The sequence below is a fragment of the Megalobrama amblycephala genome, linkage group LG10, assembly GCF_018812025.1.
Source record: "Megalobrama amblycephala isolate DHTTF-2021 linkage group LG10, ASM1881202v1, whole genome shotgun sequence".
NCBI lineage: Eukaryota > Metazoa > Chordata > Actinopteri > Cypriniformes > Xenocyprididae > Megalobrama > Megalobrama amblycephala.
Window position 1 is genome coordinate 8173006 of NC_063053.1, and position 19540 is coordinate 8192545.

General features: G+C 37.3%; 1 protein-coding gene across 3 annotated transcripts in view; it reads left to right on the plus strand.

The window, feature by feature from the left end:
- The window catches only part of lrmda (leucine rich melanocyte differentiation associated), a 329523-nt gene that overhangs the window by 197660 nt on the left and 112323 nt on the right, over window positions 1–19540 (plus strand). For 2 of the 3 annotated variants that reach the window (XM_048204290.1, XM_048204291.1), the window contains exons 3-5: window positions 8871–8997; window positions 10235–10374; window positions 17802–17928. In XM_048204290.1, the coding sequence (XP_048060247.1) occupies window positions 8871–8997; window positions 10235–10374; window positions 17802–17928 (394 nt within the window). The remainder of the gene's footprint in view (window positions 1–8870; window positions 8998–10234; window positions 10375–17801; window positions 17929–19540) is intronic. The other variant, XM_048204292.1, reaches the window with a different exon arrangement.

Here is a 19540-nt window from a genome sequence, read left to right on the forward strand (position 1 = left end):
CAGCTGATGTTCACGGACCACTCCAATATGGCAGACGGCTTACGCTAATGAGGCCGCTAATGAGGCATCTATGTGTATATATATATATATATATATATATATATATATATATATATATATATATATATATAAAAGTTGTTTACAACATTGTTCAATGTGGTGCATTAATTATATATATATATATATATATATATATATATATATATATATATAATTATTCCACAATGCACAATGTCGTAAACAACCTTTATTTACACCCTATTTACACTGGACAAAAGTGGAATGTTGTGATGCGTCAAAACTAAACCAATCCCAATGTAATCCAAGCAGCTGTCTATATTGGAAGCACTCGTCTGCAACAGTCAATACTTTCCTTTACCATATACTGTGGTATATCTGTGGTTATATAGTCTCTGCAGTGTCTGTACCATTGACACAGTCTCACAGTATATACTGTCAGTCCTGCTCTTTATAATCATAAGAAAATGCATCCATCAATTTGATTGTTGCCATGTCCATGATGATGATGAAAAAAAAAAATATATATATCTTGAGGGCCATATTTTGAATAGCGCTGCTTCAGATTTTTGCCTCTCAATTTAGACAACTACAATTTGTGTATATTTGACCCAAAGAACACACAAGCCTGTTCCAGAAGCTGTCCTTTGAAGTGCAGGTTGTGCCTTTTGCATGACTGAAGCGAGGGTAAGTGATTAGACAGCGATTGGACAGACACCCTCGGTACTCTGTAACACAAGGTGATTTGTGCACGTTGCAGCTCAGCTCATGAAGTCCAGGTTGCCCCTGACAGGGCCCATCAGGTCAGTCAGACTTGGCACTGGAAACAAAGTTTGCCAGGGCCGGGGGTCAAACCCAGCTTAAAGAGTCAGCTCTGTCAAAAGCCTCAGACACATTCTTACCTTACGGCCAACCTCGACTGATCCGGGGCTATTAATCACAGCGGAGCGGCTCTGACCTCAGCCCCTTCTCCCTTTGAAGTGTGCTGTCCTTTGCTGCATGAGGAAATCATTTGCTGCCTGATTCAATGAGCCGTCAGCCGAGCCAGCGGACCTAATGACATGTGAGAATATTAACCTCCTACCACTGAGAGCTGTGAATCTTGAGAGGCAGTCTATAATTCACCAGGCGTTTCATCCCTCGCCTCAGTCCTTCTTCTGGTCGAACCCCCGCCCGACCCGATTCAACCCCACCCTAACCCAGCACACCACTGCCTGGTCCAGTCAGAGGATAGTTCACCCAAAATTGAAAATCATCTGTCATCATTTACTCACCCTCATTTCATTCCAAATATGTATGACTTCATTTCTTCTGTTTATATTATGAGAAATATCATTTCCACCACACACAGTTAAAGGGTTAGTTCACCCAAAAACGAAATGTCTGTCATTAAGTACTCACCCTCATGTTGTTCCAAACCTGTAGGACCTTCGTTTATCTTTGGAACACAGATTAAGATATTTTTGATGAAATCCGAGAAGAACTTTGTGACCTATACACAGCAACGTCGTAACCAATTTCAAGGCCAAGAAAGGTAGCAAAGACGTTGTCGAAATAGTCCATGTGACTACAGTGGTTCAACCTTAATGTTATGAAGCGACAAGAATACATTTTGTGCGCAAAAACAAAACAAATTATGACTTTGTTCAACAATTTATTCTCTTTCCTGCCAGTCTCCTACGCTGTTTACGTTGTAAACACAGTGCAGCGCTTCCGGGTGCTTACGCAGGAGCTGGCCAATAATGAGCCTGCGTTCTGACGTAGAAGCAGAACCGTAAAGTTATCTTAAAAGTAGTCCATCCCACTTGTGTACTATATTCCGAGACATCTTAAAGGGTTAGTTTACCCAAAAATAAAAATTCTGTCATTTATTACTCACCCTCATGTCGTTCCACACCCGTAAGACCTTAGTTCATCTTCGGACACAAATTAAGATATTTTTGATATCCGATGGCTCATTGAGGACTACATTGACAGCAAGTTAATTTACACTTTCAGATGCCCAGGTACTAAAGACATATTTAAACAGTTCATGTGACTACAGTGGTTCAACCTTAATGTTATGAAGCAATGAGAATACTTTTGTGGTCCAAAAAAACAAAATAACGACTTTATTCAGCAATATCTAGTGATGGGCGATTTCAAAACACTGCTTCATGAAGCTTCGAAGCTTTACGAATCTTTTGCCAAAGTCACAAGAATCACTGGAATTTCAAAACACTTATGACATAACAAAGACTCGTTTACTGAAATCACTTGACTTTGGCAGTTTGATACACGCTTCGAACTACTGATTCGAAACAAAAGATTTGTAAAGCTTCTAAGCTTCATGAAGCAGTGTTTTGAAATCGGCCATCACTAGATATTATTGAATAAAGTCGTTATTTTTATTTTTTTTTCACACAAAAAGTATTCTCCTTTAGTCACGTGAACTGTTTTAAATATGTCTTTAGTACCTTTCTGGCCGTTTGAAAGTGTAAATTAACTTGCTGGCGATGCAGGCCTCACTGAGCCATCAGATTTTATCAAATATATCTTAATAATAATAATAATAATAATAATACAATTATTTTGTATAGCGCCTTTAAAAGTTGCTATCTCAAGGCGCTTTCCAAGAAAGCTACATAAAAGAAAAACACAACAATAAAAGACAAAATATTATACAAAGCAATAAAACAATCAAATAAAAGCTTCCCTAAAAAAGAATGTTTTAAGCAAGGTTTTAAAAACAGCTAAAGAATTAGCGACACTAATGTCAGTTGGGAGAGAGTTCCACAGTTTTGGAGCATATGAAGAAAAGGCCCTGTCACCCCTGGATCGTAACCTTGTTAATTTCTTAATTTGTGTTCTGAAGATGAACAAAGGTCTTACAGGTGTGGAACAACATGAGGGTGAGTAATTAATGACAGAATTTTCATTTTTGGGTGAACTAACCCAAACTAACTAATTCCGATATTTTTTTGGCCGCACCATTCCTTTAAGTGACCTTTTGTTAACTCTTCTTATAATTCACTATTTATGACTAATTAAATACTTTTTATTCATGTCGATTTATTCATGGAACCCCATGTGTTTTTTTTTTGTTTGTTTTTTTTTTATCTCCAAAACACTAGCATTTATCTCTTTATACAACTATTTGTTATTTATATGTGTAATACGCAGTACTGTAATGATAGTGTTGTTAAATGGAGCCAAATTATGCACTGCAGGTTTGTGAATATCCACGTAAATAACAAACCAAAATGTACATTATATATTGGAAGAAAATCACCCAACCAGTGGGCGTCCCCATTAAAACTGCAGGATGACTGCTCCATAAGCCTTTAACACATGTAAATTGCAACATAGCTCAAGCCCATTTCCTTACACATGTGATCTGTAAATTGCTGCCACCCTAGGGCTGGTGACATGTTTGATGTCAGGCGGGGTGGAGGGGCTGAGATTAAGCCAGATAATGGTTGCCTAATACTGCCAAACTGAAGATTTATAGTGCCGCTGCATCTAAAGCATCATGTTTTTGAAGATTGAAAACAGAATTGCATGCAGGTTGAAGGTAGGAGTGCATCTAAGCTCCTTTGGCACATATATTCTGCATGAAGCTGGTGTCAAGATCATATTCAAGGTTGTAAAGTTGATTAAAAAAAAAAACTCTGAGAATGACACAATGGGCAGATGTGGCGTTCTACTTCACATTTATCACAACTGCAGATCATCCTCTGAAAAATAGTTGATTCACTCATTTTCTCTGTGCGATGAGTTTGTCATGTCCTCTGATGGACAGCTTTGCTGTGTCACGTGCATTTTTTCTTTTTCTTTTTTTACATTTATTAAAACCAGTCCAATCCCTGTTTTTACAGCCCCGCTTCCCTCTTTCATTCATTATAGTTTCTTATCTTGGCAGGCAATCAGAACTGCCAGGCAGCCAGTCCATTATGCACATATGAAGCCCATCACTCCAACCGGATTGGCCAATTCATCAAACATTTATCTTTTGCCCTGTGAACAGCGTGTCAATTTGCCTGTCACTCCCAAGCCTTCGCAGCCTCTTCGGAATAAAAACATTACTTTTGCTGCACCGGAGGACGCTTTGATGTTAAATCTCCCCTCTTAACTTTAAAACAAGGCCTGAAGTCTGATTCCAATCCTCACACAGGCAAAGATCCCAAACAATGGGATCCGGACAGCCATCCGCTGTTGACCATACTTTGAGACCGAGCTGTGGTGCTGGTTGCAGATCAGCTGGTATATATATATATATATATGTACGATCTAGAACACCCGTGGCTGTTCTGGGACCCAGTTTTGGCTTCAGACACATGGGTGACACTGTGGAGCTGAGGATATGAGAGAGACTAATATCAAAGGATGATCAGAGCTGCTCTGTCAAGAACAGACACACTGGGGACTCAAAAAAGAGAGCAGAGAAGAGAAAGGCCTTTTAAAACCGGCGAGCAAACAAGGGAATTATTGGCCGTAGCAAAGGGAAATATCAAAGCTGGGAGTATCATACAGAAGGAGGCTTTTGCTGAATGGGATCACTGCTGGAACACAGACTCGGAATACAAAGGCAGCGTGAGTGTGTTCGAATGAGCGCCGTGTCTGAGAATGTTATTTGCGGTTAGCGCTATTTGCTAACTCGGTTGTATCAACTCAGCAGGTGTATCTGAATTCTCTCTACTCGTACTCCCTCTGTCTCTCCCTCCCTGGACATGTGACCTGCGAAAGCTGGCTGACTAATGGCTGCAGTGACTGACATTTCAACCAATAATCACAGAGTGTTTTTTCCCCTGTTGTCAGCAGCAGTTTATCAATCAGCATGTCCGCATTAGTATTTGTCTATCGATCCATCCATCTCTGTCAAGCCATCTCTGTGTCATTGTCTGAGCTCTTGTCCTCTTGTTTGGCTTCTTTTGAGGATAGTCTGCATAGTAATTTGTTTTACAGGCCCTGGCTTTGAAAGGTTGACTAACAGCATTTACATGGCGGCTGTTTGAAAAGGCGTGGAAGCAGCGAGCGCTTGTTTCACATGTCAGCAAACTGTCACCATCTACACTGGATTTTTTTTTAACATAACCTTTGGTAATAATCGAATCGTTTGACCTTCTTTTAAATCTATCAACCTTCTCTGTCAGTATTTTTTCCTCCTCATTCCACTAGGCATTATGTTTAATAATGGGATTACAAGACATCCCAATTTTATGAGCAAAAATTACCATCAGTATGCCATTTGTCTGAATAATTAGCCACATCATATACAAGCTAGTCTCTGTTTCTCAGTAAAACTAAACATGTCACAGAAATGTGAAGACAACACCATGATGTTGATCCTCTTTTTCATTTTGGTGGCTTAATGAGGGGAAGATTTCCAGAAATGTGTCACTACATGGAGTTATGAGAAAAAAAGCATCCTAGATAAAGTTTGCTGGTACAATTTGCATAGAGGTAACGTTTGTTAGGAGAAAACATCATTAGTCATGTTTTTTATTTGATTGTTTGTGTCGATTGCATCAGCAAGGGCTTGACCATCATTCTTTACGGTTTGTCTAAAACAATGCATTATGTTTTGGACCCTTATAAAGTTTCACACCAATTCAATTTTGGCTTTTGCTCAATCGTCCAAACAATGTGATCAATGTCTCCAAAGATTAGATTTATCCAAGCTATTTTAATTTAAAAATGTCTTTTTCTCACAAGCTCTTCTGTATGAAAACATTACTGTAAATCACTCAATGCTGGATTAAAAAGGGGTCAACGAAACATTGCAGTGCCCGCATTATCCACCAAGCCATTTCTGACCCGTCCTAAATTTGTATCATGATCATTTGGTCGCCTTATTTATGATGTGTAATCGTGTGCTTTTTCCAGCAGCAGTTGTTTAGCAGCTGGGTCTGTGAGCCATGTGCTAACTCAGGCAGATAGAGCCAGACACGCTGCACTGGCAAACACGTTGAGATATTCACTGTGACAATGAGCTTGATCATAATTATCTTAACAAGGAGTGGGTTCATTGGCGTGGCTCGTTAAATCTATCTCTCTTTCCCACTGTCGTGTCTTCCCGTCCATCTCTCTACTCCTCGCCTCAGATCAGACGACGCTCTCTGCATTGTGCTATTCTGTCATTGTGGTGTGACTTTGAAGATGGTGGTGAAAATGTGCAGTCAGTTTTGGATTCCCCATGGGGACGAGGTGTGAGTCAGAGAGGTTCCTACCTGAGATTGTTTTGTGTGTGATTGAGGTTTAGATTGCTTGTGTATTGACATTATTTTAGTTTTCATAGGTGTATGTACAAGGTTTACAAACCATCAAGTTGTTTTTTTTATTCAGTGGAATACACTTTTTGGTAACACTTTATATTACAGTGTCATTGTTACATATATTGCATGCAGTTACTATAGTAATAACTATAGATTATGGATTAGGTACATGCAACTAACCCTAAACCAAACCAAACCCTAATGCTAACCCTATGGTAAGTACATGTAGTTACTTAATGTTACTCAGTACTAAAATGTATATTTACAGTGTAACAAAGACACCTTAAAATAAAGTGTAACCTACTTTTTTCTGTAGAACACAGATCAAAGTGACTGGTATAAATTGTCAGTCAATACAATTCATAAAGTCTATACGATTTTTCGCAGTATATTCAAATAATTTTGAAGTGTGACTTAGCCAAATGTGGCATGTTCATTTAAATATACAAAATGCAGGACTATCTATAAATACGGTAACACTTTATTTTGTCCTTGTTTCTTGTTACATTATGCCTATATTATGGATATATATATATATATATATATATATATATATATATATATATATATATATATATACATTCAACTAACCTTAAACCAAGCCCTATTCCCAACCGTAACCCTATAACATGTTGTTAATGAATATTGCTTAGTACTTAAACTGTAACAAGGACACCGGTAAAGTGTAACCATAATAAATGGCAAGCATTAGTCATGTAATATAGCGCACTATTATTTATAGAATATGAACTCTTGTTGTGAAAAGAGCTGCATGGAGATTTTTTTTATTTTTTCTCTTTGCATTCCATTGACAAAATAGAGTGATATGGGGACTGTATTTGAACTGTATTGAAGCTGTTTCTGCCTCAGAGAGAAAAAAAAATAAAATAAATAAATATATAAATATAAAAAGTATAAAAAGTAAAAAATATAAAAAGTAAAAATACTTTTATTTTTACTCTGGGGCAAAATTGGGCTTCCACGGGAAAGAAATAAGGAGTGAGTAAATAACAGAATGTTAATTTTCAGGTGAGCCGTTCTTTTACATGCACTTGACAATTAATCATTCAGTTAGCATCATATTTTGAAAGTTTTCCACTTCTGCACTGTACAGATGCTGTATATAATGGCAGCAGAAATGTTTAGGCACAATGTGTTGTGGGTAAATTAGGGTTGAATCCCTGTTTGTTGTTGTGAATGTGATTTGGCCGCTCCCTTGGCTGTGAATTTAACTGATTAAATCACCTTTTGCACACAGCAGTAGTGACACGAAAACAACAATTAATAAGCAACCCCCCTGTGACGCGCGGATGCCTCTTAACTAAGCGGCTAATAACATTACACCCACCTAGATACAGCTGAGGCAAACAGGTGGAGGGGGCTCGCAGAACAGCTTTCATTTATCGAGCAGGGACATTTCTCTGTACGAGTTTGGTGCGATTTGACTGCACAAATAGAACGTATTTCTCTTGTGGTTGGAGTACTTGGCTCTCCGCTTATAGGTTTGCTTTCTTTCTCTTCTAAAGCCCATAAAATTTCATCAGCCATGTTCTACATGATAAGAGCGAGGTATTTGCATAACACAACAGAGAGTTTTATGAGACTGATGGCAGGACCGATTTACAATAGTTGGGTGTCATCCAAAGACAGACTTCACCTGGCTAGATATCAACACTTCCCAGATTGCCATGGGATTTTCCACGCAAAAGATCTCACGACAACAAATCCATAAGATTATGATATGCAGGTGTTATTTTTCCATTTCGTCCCAAGAGCGCCAAAGACTAGCATCTAGTTGCCATCGAATTGTTCTTTGCTCAAGGAGGCTGACAGACCTAAATGTCAATTAAGCAAGGGTGGACACATTAACATTGTAGGTTGTCAGCCTCTGCCATTTGAGGGATTAGAAACACACACCCCGGCTTTTATGCACCATCCACGGAATGAACTTTGCAAGGCCCCGACATTACCCTGAGCACCACCCTCCATCATGTTTATGCCAGTGCAGGGCGAGGAAAAGACCCAGACAGAGCGCGAGTCCTTGGGGATTAGGTGTCACTATCGGGAATAAAGGGAGAAACGTCCAAGTTTTCCCCTCTAAAAGCAGTTGTTTTTAACTGTAAGTGGCTCATCTGAGAAGTTGCAGAAGTTGTACTCATTCCATTTGTGGCTTAGGCATTATAGTTGCGCTGGGAAAATGATGGATGACGAGTTAAATTTGTGTTGGGGGAGTGAAGGTGAACTGTGACAGAGTTATTTATCTTGGGAATGGAGGGTTAGGGTCAGGCAAAGCTGGGTGCCTGAAGGCACAAGACATTGACAAATTCATCCCGCACACTGCATTTCTGAAGCCCTTTTGTTTTGAATCCTGGCTACTCACGAGTGACCCTCATCACTCACGCTGCCAGCGTGTGAAGGATGCCGCACCATGCCAGGGGATCTTAGCGCCACTAATTCTTATCATTCACTCTCCTGACAGTCCCAAGCCCAAACTATTCCGGCCCGTGAAAGGGCCCGCCTGAAATATTTATTTCTGCACATAATGGCTGCTCAGATTTAGGGCCATATCATTTTTCCTCTCTTGCCTTATCATTGCAGGTCACTGACAGGCCTGAAAGCGTTCAGCCAACTGGAAGAGCTGATTGTGGACAACAATCTTCTCGGAAATGACCTCCGGTTGCCCAGGTTACCACGGCTCCATACCCTAACGCTCAATAAGAACCAAATATCCTTTCTCAAGCTTTGCTTTTCACTTCATGCTTGAACAAAATGACAGGATATGCTGTGATTTTCTGTGCGACGCAGTGTAGGATCTCCTTTTGCCACACTTCGTCTCCTTAAATGATGTTATTGTGTTAAATCGAGCTCCTGTCTAATGGGGTTGCTTGAGAAACTCACTTGAGTTTGTGCCATGGTGACCTCTAGTGGAGGAGAAGCAAAACAAAATATCCAGTGCAGTCCCATGACTGGAAGATAAAACCCCTTTAGACCATTTTCTAAGAAACGGATCATATCATGATGACCTGTATCATAGTTACAGTATATTAGCGTAGAGCCACATGACCAGAAAGCGGAGCAAACAGAGTTTGTTAACCAATATTTGAACTCCAGTATAGCATTGGCTGTTATTAGCTAACAGAGTAACATAGAGTACCAGCCACCCCACGGCAAAAGTAAATCTTTGATCAAATTTCAAGTTTCCGGCTGTTGACAGTCAGCAATTACATCACTACTACACGTTACACTTAGTTTGTGTGATGAGACGCAAAGAGAAATAAATGGCAAAAGTAAATGTGCTAGCCTGATGAAAATTTATGCTCTGCTGTTTGTCGCTGGATGCTATCCATCTACATAATAATGACGCAGCCTCACCCTCTGTTCTCCAAACAGCTCTCCTCCGACAGAGTGTCAGCAGCTCAGACCCGAATTCTGCTGTGAAGTGGTCTGCACATGCTAATGGGCCAATTATTTACATCCTGTAGTGGCCTGCTGCCATTGAAATTCAAGTGCTGCATTAGTGTGGTTGTATTTTGACACGTTTCGGGCAGCATTTTCCAATGAAGTGAATGTATTAGTGATGAATTTGCTGTGAAGTGGCTGTTTGTTTCCCTGTGCTGGGTGAAGGGGAAGGGGGTGTCCATGGCTTAGGGAGTCACTAACTGTTTTTACCACAAGGCATCCATCATTTTGTCAATGTTTTTAATGTTCTGCACCAAGCCACCCAGGAAATGGGAAGAGGAACGGGGGAAGAGAGCAGCCAAACTCGCAGCAAATGCCAAAATCTCGCCCTTAAATTTACCCGCTCTTTGTATTCTCTAGCATAATGCCTATTGAGCTCCTTTTGAAGGGTTTCGGTAAATTTGACAGAGTTGCGCTGGCTGGCTGGCTAGGCCAGGGGAGAGCGCAGAGTAAATGCTAATGCAATTAACAGCCTGGATTCCTTGACCTCTGCCCTGTGACACTTCACCGACATCGAGCCCCTGCTGGAGCATTTGGTGGAAGTGACGCCAGCCCTGGAATACCTGAGCCTTCTGGGAAATGAGGCCTGTCCCAATCAGCTGGTCAGCATGGATAAAGATGAAGACGACTATCAGAGATACAGGTTAGAACACTGTCATACTGATGAACATGCACAGTAGTCATTTTGAATTTAAGATTTTTGTCTTTGCAATATCTGTACTATACAGAGTAATGCAAAAGTATGACACCGCATTGAAAATTTGGGATTTTAAACTTGGAAAATGGAGGGATAAAATAAAATAAAATAAAATAAACAAAGAAAAGTCGTGTGACAAATGAATTAGGAATATTTCAGATTTTGCACTATATACACTACTGTTGAAAAAGGTTTTGAAAGAACTTTTATTCATCAAGGATGCATTAAATTGATCAAAAGTGACAGAAAAAAACATTTATAATGTTTATAATGTTATTTTGAACTTTCTATTCATCAAAGAATTGTGAAAAAAGTATCACGATTTCCAAAAAAATTAAGCAGCACAACGGTTTTCAACATTGATAATTAGGGGTGTGACGAGACGGGTATCTCACGAGACGAGACGAGACAAGATTTTTACACACTATTTTTAAGAAATTCTCAATGGCAAAATACAGAGAAAAAATACTCGAAAAATATTCTGCAGGTGTATTTGAAATGTTTCTATTTGAAATGAAACTAATCTTATAATGAATGTCATTCAGTTCTACTTTCTGAGTATGAATTATCATATGCAGTAAAAGACAACAATACTCAAGTACTGTAAAAGGTTTTGCCACAAACTCAACTGACTGACTTCTCTTCTGTATTTCAGTCTCTTCAGACCTTACTGTACATGATTTATGAGCTTCTACAACTTTTGACCTCCTAACTGAACTCCTTTCCACAAACTGATCATAGAAATAAAACAGTATAAATAAAAATGTTAACACTTTACAATAGGTCTCATTTATTAACATTAATGTATTAACCAACATCAACTAACAATGAGCAATATCTATGCTATTTATTAATCTTTGTTTATGTTAGTTAATAAAAATAGCCATTCATTGTTAGTTCATGATAGTTCACAGTGCATTAACTAATGTTAACAAATGAAACCTTACTGTTTGTGCTTAATAAGATTAAGAGAAAACTGTTATTCATTTTTATGGTAACACTTTACAAGTTGAAACCATAATCGCACTCTCTCAATATTCAAAGTGCAAGTAAGAACAATTTTTTCTTTGATACAGAGCAAAGAGATGGTTACGACTACACTGCCCAGCCTAAAATAGCTTTCATATTGGGAGATATTTGCATTCATCAGGGAGCCGCTTTCAAAATGTGGGGTATTGAAATCGCGTTTGAATGCGCGCGCGCGTTTACTTTCACTTTCACGATCGCGCGTACTCTTTAAATATGGAGCGGCGGTGACAGTTATCCAACTTAATTAAATGTTTTTTTATTTAAACACAAAGCAAAAGGACAGTGGAGTCGTAATGTAAACGTAGCGGTGGCATCTTCTTTCCTAATCATCCTAACACTCTGTCATGGCAACATCACGAGACTACTTTTCACCTCGACGAGAAATCTCATCACACTTTAGTCTCGCGAGATCTCGTGACACGAGATCTCGTCACACCCCTATTGATAATAATAAGAAATGTTTCTTGAGTAATGAATCGGTATATTAGAATGATTTCTGAATGATCGTGTGACACTGAAGACTGAAGTAATGATGATGAAAATTCAGCTTTGCATAACAGGAATAAATTAAAATTGAAAACAGCTGTTTTTAAATTGTAATGATATTTCACAATATTACTATTTTTTTATCAAATAAATGAAGTCTTGGTGAGCATAAGAGACTTAACATTATTTTATTTTATTTTTTTTACTGATTCCACACTTTTGAATGGACACACACACGTTGGGTTTCCATGTTTTATGGCGACTTTCCATAGACATAATGATTTTTATACTGTACAAATTGTATATTTTATCCCCTAAACACCCTCAAACACATCCCATCCTAGAAAACTTTTTTGCATTTTGTAAAAAACTTTAGTATGATTTATAAGCTGTATTCCTTGTGGGGACCACAAGGTTTGGGGTTGGTAAGAATTTTTTATTTTTATTTTATTTTGTATTTACTAGCCGTCTTGACCTTTGGGCCTCACTGTATATGAAATATTTGGTATCCTGAAGCAAAAAACGTTTTTTTGGTTGTTTTTTTTAGGTACTCATGAATTTATTTTGTTTTGCTGATATGTTTTTATTTCTTCTGGAAAAAAAAGAGAAATACCCCAGGAGTGTGTAGTTTGGCAACTTTCAGTAATCTTTTATTTGGATGAACGGCTGTTGCACAACACCATAAATCACATTGCACAAGCAAAGACTGATACTTTAGGCTATAACCACACTCCTCTTAAAGCTACTCGCCTCCTTTTTTCTTTTTCTTTTTGTAGACTTGCAAAATCGATTTCAGGTGTGAATTGTGATAACCACAAATGAGTGTTTGCTATCCTTTCCTACAAGATGAAACGACGCATTCATTATCAAGCCCAGGCCTATGGGAGTGCAATGCCACGCTATGTTACCACCATTTGTCAGGTTTTCAACATGAAACCCAGCGGTGGGAAGAAGGGAGGGAGAAACGCATTCTTTTGTCTACCTTAGACCTAAGTGCATTTTTCTTGACACTGTGTTCTGTATGAATCATTTACTATACAGATGAACCCAATAGGCGCCACTCTCGCGCAATGTCTCCCATGCTTCACTTGGTGCAGAGGGCGACCATTCTTTCCCTGACTGACAGCAGCTGTGTGTTTGTGATGTAATATTCATAATGTGTCACATAGTAATACATCAATTTGAGCATAATGCAGATTTTATGTCTGACAGGGTTAGGCGCGCACCCAGGTCATGGCAGGACTGGCCTTGGGCTATGCACTTCTTAGACTGCGCCCTGAGAGCAAAAAAAATAAATAAATAAAATAAAAAATAATAATAATATGACCCGCTTCATAACTTGGTGAAATATCGCACGCCTCTTTGCGCTCTTTCAATTAGTCAAATGAAATGAACAGGCGTAAGTACACTCGGCTGTATTTTACAGCAGTCGCTTGGCTCATTCATCATTGTTTACTTCTGGGGCTCGAGGAGTTTTTTTCATTTTTTTTTCCCTCCCTTTAGCTGAAGTAGTTCAGCGCTCGACACAGCGACAGCCATCTGTGGTAAAGGATGTATGTCCTGTCTCTCTGGAATGCTCTCCAGCCCATGCTGTCTGAGATTGCATGTTTGTCTCTTGACATCATGACGTGTGTGTGGGCTTAAATATCTGTGTTTGCCGAAGATCAGAAAGTTTAGGGCCAGTTTTGCCTGGGGTGCTTTAAACAACACTTGCTGCAGAGCTGCTCCAACCATCTGTTAGATCAGCACTAACAATTTCACAATCATCAGGAAAACACCTGCATATTTCCCACTAACCGTTGCTGTTATTATGTTTGTTTGTTATTGAATCATAACTGTAAACAAAGCATATACCCACACCATACTGCTGCCAGTCACTCTGGAGGAATTTGTTACTTAGAGTTATTGGTTGTTTTGCTAAGGAAAGCATAACTGTTACTGTTGCACATATTTAGTTAGGGATTTAAACAAACAAAATAACTCTTAAGCATTCGGCTTCAGTGTGTAACTTGTGCTGTGTAGTTTGTTCTACCGACAGTGATGCATTTTTGAGGAGAGTGTGAACTTACTTTTTAAGAATTAGGACTTTATCTGTCAAGAAACAGGCGTAGAATCTCATACACACTCTATATATACATTTATGCTGGGTAGATTACTAACAAATTGTAGTCCTTTACAAATTGAATGATAAAAGTTGAGGTCAGTAAAGTAATCCATTACTTTGAACCGTGAATCTGAAAATACTGTCAACAGCCAGAAAAAAAAACAAAAAAACAAATGTATAAAATCAGGCGAGTTAAACATGAACAAACCCCCCTGTAAAAACCTTCAGAATATGGATAAGCATAAAACTGTAAAATTTTGTATGCAAGTGCTGCTGAAAGGGAGATTTCTGACTAAAAAACTAATTTTGAGAAAACGGCTTTTAAAGACGTGTATTGTTATTGAAATATACAGATGCAAATAGATAAAGTGCAACAAAACCAACACTTAAAGTGTATTTTGGATGTTTACTTTCCACTAGTTTGAAAGCCAAATAGCCCAAAATCTCAAAATACATGACCAATACATGGAAAATGTGTTTTTGCCTGTCTCACCTTAACTTAAAATCTCATGTGGTACTTCAAGTAAATATATTATGTTAAAGAGGTTCAGTTGACAGTTTGTGAATATGAAATTACATGAATTTGTGTATTTTAATATGTTTGATTTTCTGTAAATCCAGTGGTCAGATTTTCTGTGATAGCCACCTGACTAAATGTGCAACTCCACAAAATTAAAGGAACTTCAGAAAAATCAATAAATTGTGAATAATTTACTGTTTAATTTACCATTGTGTGACTAATATGTAGTCATGTAAGCAATAAAAAGTAACTAACTGTAGCCTGATAACAAATTTTTTAAAATGTCATAATATAATTACAAGTGCTTAACTCTTTCCCCACCATTGACGGAAATTTTCGTCATTTATGAGACAATGCTTCCTCGCCATTGACGGAAATTTTCGTCATTTATTATTCAGTGTTTTCACTGTTATATGGTAGGGGGCGCTATTACTCAACTTCTGAGTGAATACAGAATCTGGATCAAAAGCAGAAACATGCGATAAAAGCATTGCTTATGCACGTTGTAGTCTTTGAAACAATTTTCTCAGATTTTTTCAAAAAAATTAGCTTTATTTTATAAAACTTTCCCACATTCAATTGTTGATTAAAAAAAAGAATGCATGAAGCTAGAATTGATTTGTTTTTTGTTTGTTTTGTTTTGTTTTGTTTTTTTATATGTATATGTATTTTTATATGTTCAGATATTCATACAAAATACATATATTGAAATTTTTGGGCCATGAAATTTTTGTGAAAATGATCAAAAATGCTTGCAGTGGCTGGCAACTTAAAAACAAACAAACAAACAAAAATGCTGGTGGAAAAAGAGTTAATTTTTGGAATTTGATTAAGTAATCCAGATTACATGTAATCGGTTACAACCCGGTGTGTGTATGTGTATATTTATGTGTGTATGTATATATAAATAGATACATTTACAATGAATGAATCACTTAAGCAATACAGTAATAAAGTATAATAAAGTAATAATAAAGTATAAAGTAGGCTAATATACATTTTGATAAATGTATTAAACATTGTGTTAAACATATTTTATTAATTTTAAGTTAACATGACCTAAAACATACATTTTGTAAAAAAAAGTTTTTTTGTTTGTTTGTTTTTGCCCTGGACCACATTAAATCCCTGACCCCAATTGAATTAAAGCTTCTCCACATTTTTGACACTGTACAATAGCAATGTAAAAATAAACTCTTCTTCAGAAAATGTAAAAAAAAAAAAAAAAATCTAGATAGCTATATTGTAAATTTTAATTTGTAAAAACGTACACATGCAAAATATACACACTGGGGTGTTTATGCAAATAGAGTTTAACTCTGAATAGATGTGGTGGAAAACACATCCCCACACGTTTTTGATTCAGGCTTATCTTAATACGATCAATCTGCAATTGTGCTCTCTGTGATCCATCAGGAATAAACACGTAGCATGGGTTCGCCTTCGTCCTTCATCATTGTCATCATCATGGGTTTGTTGCTGGCTTTTGCATGAGAGCTCGGTTGGGAATCTGTCACTGTCCATATACACATCTGTTCACACCCTCCACTTAGTGTCTCTCTCTCTGTCTGTCTCACTCTCTCTGTCTCTCTCTCTTTCTATCTCACTCTCTGTTTGAAGTCTTGACATGCCTCTTCCTCCATTCCAGTCAGCCTGTGAAAGAATCTGTTGTCATCTATGTATTCCTGCTATTATCTCACGTCATTTTCTCTCCCTGAATGAAAGACAGAGAGTGTGTGAAAGCGTAAAGAGATATCTGTGAAGCTACCGGAATGACAGCTTGGCAGATTCTGTCAATGTGGGGTTTTTATCTGTTTATATGTTGTCCCTATTTTTATTTTTATTTTTATTTTTTTTTTACATATTTTGAAGTTAATTACCCATTTACAAATGTTGCTACAGTTAATTTAATGCATTTTGAAGGAAATGTTCATTTAAGTTTTATTTTATGTGGTTAACTTGCAGATATGAATTAGATTCCTTCATTTAAATTCTGCTGTATAGGGGAGTTTGAAGTATTTTTTTTGTGTGTGTGTGTGTGTTTTATTTTTTTTTCTCCCCCACCCTTCGTTTTAAGACTTATCGACACTGCACTGGATATGGATATTCAAACTTTAAAATAAAAAAAATAAAAAAAATAAAATAAAATAAAATAAAATAAATATTCGTTTTGATGTGAAATACCCCTTCCTAAAATATAAAAGCAGCTATATTTTCATGTGTACAGACCCATTTTCTTACTGAGTAATAAATAAATAAATAATAATAATAATAAGCATTATATTTTTAAATTGCTAGCTTTATCAGTATACTATGGAAGCTTGTTTCCACCACTAAATAAAAAAATAAATAAGAAGGTAATTGTGACTTTTTATCTCACAATTTGCATCTTGCAATTCTGTTTGCATCTTACAATTCTGACTTTTTTCTCAGAATTTCGATATTGAAACTCACAATTGTGAGTTATAAAGTCAGAACTGCGTTATAGTCAGAATTCTGAGATATATAGTCACAATTCTGACTTTCTCGCTATTGCAGGTTTTTATCACGCAATTCTGACTTTATAACAATTGTGAGTTATAAAGTCAGAATTGTGAGATATAAACTCGCAATTCTGAGAAAAACGTCAGTCTTTTTTCTCCTCACAATTGGACTATATAATATGCAATTGCAAGTTTATATCTCACAATTCTGACTTTATAACTCACAATTTCAAGTTTATATCTCGCAATTTTGAGAAAAAAGTCTGAATTGTGAGATATAAACTCGCAATTGTGAGGAAAAAAAAGTCAGAATTGTGAGATAAAAAGCCACAATTTCCTTTTTTATTTCATGGCAGAAACAAGCTTACATAGCATACTAAAGGCAAAACAAATTACTAAAGTAGTATTAAAGTATTTACAATTAATTGATTATACAAGGAACATTTGCTTCCTTCAAAACAATAACAACAACAAAATTCCAGCACATTTAAATATTATTATAAACTTTACATAGGACACAATATGACTGTCTATGTAGCTTGGTTTATTGCAAAAGATATTCTTATGACTTTTTTAACTGTTAAATGTGTTTTAAAATGTTTAAGTTTAAAACAAAATTGTGTAAACTGCTATAAAACAACATAAAATGTTACTTTTGTGACCTGTAGTCTGGAATGCTGACTGGTTAGTAAAATCTGCTTTGTATGATTATTATTTATTTTATTTTTTTTCTCCTCCATTTGATCTCTAGGTATTTTGTACTACATAAGCTGCCAAATCTGAAGTTCCTGGACACCAGGAGAGTGACCCAGTGGGAGCGGTCAGAGGCCGAAGCACGTGGAGCTTTCATGAAGGTGGTCAAGCCAAAAAATGACCAAGTAAGTGCTTTGCTAGAAAGAGAAAGACCGAGACATATGACACATACACATACAGGGATCAACAAACTGTTTATAATCCGAGATCGCTGACTGTATCCCGGATTTAGACATTTAAAATGGTCTGTGGTTTAGCGTGTAACTCAGTAGCCGGTTAAGTGTCTTTACCTTATGTAATGTGGGTGAATAACTGAACACCCTGACCCTGTAAATGATTTGTGTAACCCTCCCCTTTCTGTGCAGATGACTATAAGAACTTAAAAGGCTAAGGCACCGTAAGCTAATCCATCCCACTCCTTCTTAGCTTCCATTGTTTGTTCGTAGCAAATTGTCAGAATCTTTTAAGAGGTTACTTGTACGCAGCTCTTTGAAGACGTGCCCTTTCAATCTTGCCTGGCTGTTTAGAGGAGGGTCTTTTTAATGACCACGACCTGACCTCTTTCCGTACGCATGAGCCCAGATCAAAGTGGACGGCGCCTGTCCGATCGGCCTTGCTTCGCACGGCGTGACAGCGCTCCCGATCGGAGTGACAGCTCACGTTCACGACAGTCACCATCGCTTAATTATCCATCGCACACACAATTATTTCTCTCTCCGGCTTGCGTTTGAAGGAGGCAGGCAGAGTCCTAATCTTCAAACGCATCTCCATTCTTTTCTCCTCTAGAGTTTATGAAGGATTGGCTTTAGTAAGATTTGATTTCATGTAAGTGTACAGTCATTAAATATTTAGCTTGTGGTTGAACCAGGTCTTGTCTTCGCTACTTCCCAAGAGCCATAGTGAAGCAAATATGTATGTGGATGCTTATGTGATTCGATGCTGAGTTTGAAAGAAGAGAAAGAACAGAGCATTTTATCATAGTTAGCATTTAGACGATAGTGACGCTGAAGTCACTTTTTTGTTTGGAAAAGTGAAAACCATGCAATGAGTTAACCTCGTTCAGGCATGTTTTTAGTTTGGAGGAGATTTTGTTGATTGGAAAATGAGAAAAATGACTGTAAAGTGGAAAATAAAGTGTTGTGCAACCTGTCTACTCAAATAAGACAAGACATTTCAGGACATGCCATTTTGAGAGTGATTGAGATGAATAAATGGCCACATGTGAAATAAATAAAACAGTAACATAATGCCACAGTAGATCCATTTTAAGCCCAACCATTGAACAGTTCCAGCATTTAATACTTAGCGGGCACGCTGTTGAAATAGGGAACTGTTTTAAATATTTCAGAACCGACCTAGATAGTGTTTATAGAAGTTGTGCAGAGTTTGCATCTAATCCAAAAGTTTTCTTGAAGTAATCTGGAACATATTAGAAATGGTTTAAAATTCTTTTACAAAGCATTCTGTTTTTCAAAATGGCATTATGTTATGCAAACTTGTTGTTATTTAACATTATATGTCTCGCATGTTAACCGTTGCATCATATTTTTTCTTTTTCTGACCGATATTGTTCATTTATTAAACATATTGATAAATGTTCATTTCCAGCATACTTTGGGTTCATTTTAAGCAAGCAATACATTAATTTTTAAACAATAGTTGAGGTAAATAGAACTATCCAGCACGTTGGGCAAACATTTAACCTAACCTCTGGGTTTAAAACAACCCAATTGCTGG